The 7,424-nt window shown below is 41.2% G+C and overlaps 1 protein-coding gene across 1 annotated transcript in view; it reads left to right on the top strand.

Moving 5' to 3' along the window:
• fbn2b (fibrillin 2b) overlaps nt 1-7,424 on the top strand; it is a 64,025-nt gene that overhangs the window by 2,850 nt on the left and 53,751 nt on the right. The window contains exon 2 of the mRNA XM_035653247.1: nt 252-574. Coding sequence (XP_035509140.1) covers nt 396-574 — 179 coding nt within the window. The 5' untranslated portion in view covers nt 252-395. The remainder of the gene's footprint in view (nt 1-251; nt 575-7,424) is intronic.

Here is a 7,424-nt window from a genome sequence, read left to right as displayed (position 1 = left end):
ATCCACTTTTTACAGTGCTAATAACTTCCACCAGTTTATAATCCATTCAACTCATCACATTAGAAACTTGATGACTGCTGCTGATGAAGGTGTACATGAGCTGATCTAACAGGGCTGTGGTGGTGTCAGACTAAACGTGTTTGAAACCATTGTGTTAGATGAGCTGATACATTTTCACCCTCAGTATAAGTATATGTATAAGTCCCTCTGTGTTTTTAAGTGTTTCTTAGCTTTCATCTTCTTTCTTCTAGCCCCTGCTTCGGAGTGCACACCAGGACTTGGTCTGGATCCAGGTCTAGATCCCTCTGCTCAGCCTGGGTCCATACGGTGAACAGAGTCAGAAAGTGAGTGATAAAACGGAAGTGCTAGGGTTGGAGGGATAGCCAGACGGACCAATGGGATCAGGGAATCTGGCTCAGGTGCTGCTGGGATGGGCAGCGTTGTGCCTTTCAGCGGGTCATGTGGCTTGTGGTCAAACCGCGGATGGACCGTACCAAGCTAGCCGATTCACCGGCACTGTGGACCAGAGAGAGGTGCAACGAGTTCGACGCCGTGGGCAGGAGACACTGAGAGGGTAAGGGTGAAAATATGTGTGTGTGTCACTGTCTTTGCCTAAGGAGCAGCAATGCATAATACCGTTTGGTATTAGTTTATTTGTTGTTATACTGTAGAAGCATTCATAGGAAGAGAAATGAAATGCATTAAGTTTTGTTTTGCATACACAATTCAGAACATTTGTAGCTGTATCTGGAGAAAGTTTAAAATATAAATGTCTTTCCCCTCTCTCTGCTTTCCTGGCAGCTCTCTTTCAACTGCTGTGCTTTCTGGGCCGAGGCCAAGCTCGCCTTATACCAAATTATGCTGCTGAATACTACCACATTGTTTTCTCAAAAACAGCACATGTTCAACCTTAACAGGCTGCTTGCCACACTGAAATCTCCCAGTGTATTTACAGCAAATTGACATTTTCATGGGAAAGGGAGGAAAAAGCAGCTTTCTATACATCTCATGAGGGGATGATGAGTGAAAAACATGACCCAAATTCCCCAGAGTGTATTAGTTAAGCTGGAGAAAGTAGTTCAGGACCGCTGTGGGGAGATTGCTGGCCCCAGTGTTTTTAGATGAGGCAGCCGAAGGGGAAAATGGTGTGTGTGGGTACACATGAACATACAGGCATGTGTGTGTTTTTAAAGGTGCTGTTCATTTGTGTCTGTATGTGGGGAGTATCCAGTGAAATGAACTACAGGGATCACATCACCTCTCACCAGCTGCAACCCCCCCTTCCTCCTCCCTCTGTCTCTCTACTGCAGTCCAACTCTTTCACTTTGTTACCACACCATGAATCTGGGTGTGGGATGTGTGTCAGTATAGCAAAGAGTTTTCACTGTATATTTCGCCACTTCTTGAAAAACAAAGGATGTTTTGTTGGGGCCCATTTTCAGTGTCTGCATCAGTTATTCCAATCAGACTCCCATCTGTCCCAGCTTATGGTTCCCCTAGTGCCAAGCCACAGGAAATGAGGTATTCGTATCACCCGAGGGGGGTATGAAAAGGGGCATTTGTTTCACTGCTGTAGGTGACAAAGCAGCAGAAGGAATAACAGAGGGCAGGAAAAGTATTAGAGAAAGAGAGCACATGAGGAAATGAGAGATGAGATGAAGAATAAATTAGGCGCAACAGTGAGAGAGATAGAAAGAAGTACCTAAACTCATTGAGTTATACCCAGTTGTGGCTTATTAATAGTGCAGCGTTAAGCTCACATAGTGTCATAGAACTGGTGTTTTCTCATTCAGTGATCACTCCTGCTGCGTAATATAGAAATAGATTTGTCTGCCTTGTCGCTCATTTTGGTTAATATGGAAGGCATCTGCCTATATTAAAAAGAAAAAATCATCCCCCCTCTGCCTGTAGACCTATCTTAAATGAGACATTTAAACCTAAGTTTGTGTAGGCATCGTAGTCCTTTAACATTTCTATTCTAATATCCACCTTGAGTTAATCTGTCTGATGCATCAAGTGTTCCTTGAATCACACATTTAATATATTATCCGACAAAACTATAATTCACAGTTTGTCTAACACACAGTGAGCAGCCAGAGGAGCGAGTGAAGAAACCAGGAGACCTTGCACAATAGCGTACTGAATAGTGTGTGATTTCATGACAACATGTAAGAAAAGCCTGCAGACTTTTTCCATTACATTGTTAAATTCTGGAAACACTACTGTGTTAGGAATGGCATGCCCATATAGTGATAGTTTTGTGTACTGAAGTAAACAGGTAATGAGATTACAGAGCATCTTTGACACTCAGGGTATGTTAAGGCTAAAAAGCTCTGTTTCCACGTTGGGCCAGTACGAGTACCCCAAACCAAAGTTATTTGACAAAATGTTCGACAGCTTTTTGATTATTTTTATTGGATATTTCTCAGTGTTGCCTGGTAACTGTCACTTGAATTATTCCAAAATGTTAATGCACCTCCCGTGTGCTGCGAGAGGCGGGCCAAAGCAAATAGGTCTAATGTGTTGAATTTATTTTCAGTTGCTGTTTGAGTGTCACTGGCTGAAAACGATCACAGTTAATCTGAAGTTGGGTAAAATTAGTCATCTACATGTGTGCTTGTTTCATCTAACTACCTCTGGACGGAAGCCGTAGGGTGAAGAAATCACATTTGTGATCAGTGAGTAAGTGTTTTGGCCGTTGATAAGGCTTTATGTGGTGAGAGCCAAATCTTTCTCACACAGGAGTTGTTGAATTTTACTACAACTCATTCACTCCAATACATGCAAAATGTGTCAGCCTTATTGTATTGTAATGCTTTCATCTAAGAGCTGCAGCAATCACAGTGGACTGTCAGTAACTCAGTATGGGTTTAACAGATTCTCTGTGTGGGAGATGGAGGGAGGTTAGTTTAATGATGGTCATTATGCTGGCCTTGGGCTGGGGTGCAGTGTTTATTTGCTGGCTAGAACTCCATATCCCCTGGTCTGTCTCTGGTAGCGCTAGGTCTGATGCTGACTGACTCTGATTTATTGGCTCCCACTGCAGCCTGGCATCAGTCCACTCAAGGGCGGCATCTGATCAGACTTTAGGCTGGCTGGCTGGCTGGTCTGCTTTACTCGATGGGTGATTGACCGTCTGGTTAGCAGAACGAGAGAAAGAAAGTGGGAAGCAGAGATGGAGAGTTTTTACTTTTGATTGGCTTTCAAATGCCCTACCAACTAAAAAAAGTTGAATATTTATAGTTTAATATGATCTTTTGTATGTTAGAGTTGAAGGATCCAGCCAAGTTCTTTTTTTTTTTTTAGCAGCCACCCACCTTATTAACTTACTCCAGCTTGGCCCAGCTTTACCCAGCTCTGCTGAAGAGAGACGCCTTGGATGCTGGCTAACTTGGCAGACAGTCAGCCCCAAAGCAGAGAATTACATTCAGCCACTCCAGTCCCTTCCAGGATAATGTCAATACCACCCTGATGGCCTGGATGGGCTCCTCTATTTACTGTCTGCCTTGGCATATGTCTAATTTGAAAGAGAATAAAATAATTTTACCTCAGACCAGTATCTCAGTGTTTTGATGACAGAGGAAGGAAAAAAGCTTGAGAAGAATTTATATTTGGGATGAATGAACAATTGCCAGTTTCCTTTTCTGTTTTATGTGCATTAGGTTCCATTTTAGGTTTTTATGTGTCTGCGTTTTATGCTTACTGTATGTGCAAGACTGAGCTGTAAAGACGGGATTATCTGGGACAGCTGATTGGCATGTGGTCTGTTCATGAAGTGGTTTCTCCTTAATGTCAGACTGTATGAAAAGAACCCGCCATCAGTTTACTTCCCACAATTGACGGCCCCATACACACTGACACACACCCATAAAAAAACAAAACATACACACATTTTTTATTCACACACATTAAGGCATTGAATGAGCTTATTTGTGTGCAGAATTGTGTATGATTTACAATTACTTCTGCTAAACATCACGTCATTATATTTGATCACAAACAATATTCGCTTTGCCACAAATCATTTGAGTTAAGAAAGATTTCGGATAAACATATATACCCTCTGGGGTTTGTGCGGTAGACCACAGTTTAAGTTATTGTGCTATACAGTACAACTGTGTCTCCTCATCACTACACACGCCACCATAACATTGAGTGATTTACTGTGGGTTTTGTAAGTGCCCGTCTCTGTTACACTGCCAACAATGTCTCAATCTCAGTTTCTCAGTTCAATTCAATTTCAGTTCTTTACTGGCATGACTTTATCAAAACAAAACTGCAGAGATTATCCACAGGAAAGTACATTTACTCAAGTTCTGTAAAGTTTTAAGATACTCACATTTAAGTGTTTCTGTTTCTCTTCTTCCATCTGCCCTTCTTTCCTTCCCAGTTTTCTTTTTATCTTTACTTCCTTCCATTTTACTTCCGTTTCTGTAGTTGGGTCATTATCTATACACTACATTCTTTTAACATCCCCACCCCTACATCTGATAGGAGAGCAACAGGCCCAGGTGTTGCTAGAGGCAGCAATATATAAGAGTTTTGCTGAGGGGGGTCAGATACCAGGCAGAGGACCTTTGACCTATGACCAGTGCATCGACACACACATACATGGACACAGACACCTGACCTGGGGCTCTAACAAATGTGAACTTCTGGACTGTGTCTTTATGGAAACAGACCGTCTGTAGTCATTTTCCATGCCTGCCTGGTGCTGCCCTTCCTTGTAGGTCAGTGGGGGCCGGCTGCTCTCAACTGCCTTAACCTTTGACCCTGTGGATTCCTGCATGAGTAGAGTACCCTCAGGCTACAGTCACCTAACCTGTTGATTTTGCAGTTTCTAATTTTATAACTTTAACTATTTGCTAAAACCCAAAGAAACAACAAAAAACACAATATTTTACAAAAGAAGAAAATCAAACAGCTCAAACTAACGAATATTGTTGTTAGTTGTTTTGTGCAATTAGAATTTCTCAGAGGCCAGTGTGACTTATTCATACTGCTTGTTTTTACTCACCAACAGTCCACAACCCAAAGACTTTCATTTTACTATCATATATGACAAAGAAAAGCAGAAAATTCTTACATTTGTAAAGCAGAATATCGGGCATATTTACTTAAAAAATTTAAATTGTTTAACAAAATGAAACAAAATAGTTTATTTTAGATATACTTTCTATCAGTGGATTTATCATTTGAACTCTAAAACCATTGAGTTTCTTGAAATGACAAAATAAGCTGTGATGTGGCCTACTCCATGTCTGAAAATCTCTGTGAAACTGCCTCCCCCTTCAACTTTGAACTGTGACTACAGTGTCCATTTTTACTCCATTCTTCACATTTCCCCTTGGATGAGGTGGCAGCCATTTTCCTTTTATTACTATTAATGGCAGTTAACAAGCAATCCACGGCCCGGGAGGCAACTTCAAAGAGTTAATCTCCTTTAGATTGAGCCCTGAGAACAGTAGGACATTTCAATATTGAGGAAAACCCCTGGGGCGTAAACTCTTTTTTTTATGGCTGTCTTTCATTCTGTTTTACTTCAGTTCATCCTCTAAAGCCTCCTCTCTGTGATAGGAGACCAGGCATTGACCTGGAGGAAGAGAAAGAGAGAGAGGGTAGAAGAGAGAGAGAGGAAGAATAACAAACCAGAGCACCTCAGGGTCAGACCCCTATAATCCTTCATATATTGACATCCCCAAGGTCTGTAACGGTGGAAAATCTTCAACGCTTTGTGGAGAAATAGATCGGGGAAGAAGTTGGGTTCACTACTCATTAAGTGTTGGAATGCTGATGTCTCGCTCAATGCATTTCTGAAGTTTTTTCGAAGCTCTCTTTGGTTTGTGTGTTTGCCCCAGAAATTCAACCCCCACCAAGGGTCTGGCCTCTTCTTGCTTATGCTGCTTTCTCCTTTGTTTCCATATCTCTTTTTTCCGCTCCCACTCCTCCTCCTGCTTCCTCTTCTTCTCAACATCAACTTGTTTTGCTTTCCCTCCCACTGATCCCCTGTTCCTTTCCCACCGTCCTGTCTTCTCTCCTCCTAACCACCATTCCTCTCACTCCCTTCACACTTTCTCTCTAAAACCAACCCTCACGTTTCAGTTTCTGTGAATCTCAAAGAATCCTCTGCTCTTGTCTTTTCTCCCCTTCCTGTTTTATTTTTATCTTCCCTCTTTGTCCGACCACTACCCAAATATCTCTTGTCTGCTTGTCCACCTGTTTGTCTGTCTGTCTGTCTGTCTCTCTCTCTCTCTCTCTCTCTCTCCCTGTGCCATCTGGTAATGTGTTTGGAGGTGTGCTCTGCTCTCCATCCATCAGAGATTCAAACCCCAGCTGTCATCTCCCTGGTGACAGCCTGGGGTTACTACGGACACCGTCTGGTGAGGAGGAGACGAATGTCATCTTTTTAACGCAGAAAGAACTTGAGAAGTTCATCAGTGCTAACACTTAATTTCCTGCTTCAACTCTGGTCTTCTAATCTCCTGGTATAGACTACATATCTGACTAAAACCTGTACATTTTTGTTGTAGGTTAACAAAACTTATTTTACAAGACAAACTGATCATGTCGACTTTTACTGCTTTTGCTGTCTACATGTATGTCTTTTGGTTTCACTGCAGAACTAATTAATTAGCCAATCTTAAGAAAATGTATTGACAACAATTTTGATAATAGGTTAAATGTTTATAAGAATAGTTTTACGTTTTGAGAAATACACGACAGCACTAGTAACTTCTTTGAATCTCTGCTGGTTGCCTGGCAACTGGTCCCGGCCAAGAAATAGTCAGTCACATAAATCCCTGTAAAACTGTGAATTGTTGTTTTTACACTTTGTTTTCTACTTTTCTACTCTAAGTTTCTGTACGGGTATACAGAATATAATGTGTTAGACTACTTAATGAGCTTTAGAGGTAGTGGTAGGTCTGTTTTGGACAGAGCCAGGTTAGCTACTTTACCAATTTCCAGTCTTTATGTTAAATTAAGCAAACCAGCTTCTGGTTCGTGCTTTATTGTGCAGATAGAGAGTGGTATCAATCTTCTCATAAAACAATAACACACAAGAAAATGAATAAACATACTTTCCTAAATGTCAAACTATTCCTATAAACTATTCCCTGTAAAACCCAGATATAGAAAAACGCAAAAAAATTTTTTTTCAACCTTTCAGATGTTGTTGTAGGAGGCCTTTGGGGGTGAAAATGGAGTGTTTTCAAAAATTTTATGTTTTAGTAAGTTTTTACGGGAAATAGAGAGAGAGTTGTAACAACTCGATGACTTGAGATTATATTCATGTTATATACTGGTTTGGGAAAAGAAAAGAACCCTGCAAATTAATCCTAGTCCTGGTATCTGTTGTTCAGACAATGAGTGGAAATACAGGAGTTCTGCTCCCCATTAAGGCCCAACGTTGCAATATTACGTTT

This window comes from Morone saxatilis, unplaced genomic scaffold (genome assembly GCF_004916995.1).
Source record: "Morone saxatilis isolate NCDOM2014 unplaced genomic scaffold, NCSU_SB_2.0 Contig12, whole genome shotgun sequence".
Classification (NCBI taxonomy): Eukaryota; Metazoa; Chordata; class Actinopteri; family Moronidae; genus Morone; species Morone saxatilis.
Note: the sequence above shows the minus strand (reverse complement) of the source record. Positions and strands in the feature narration are given on the sequence as shown.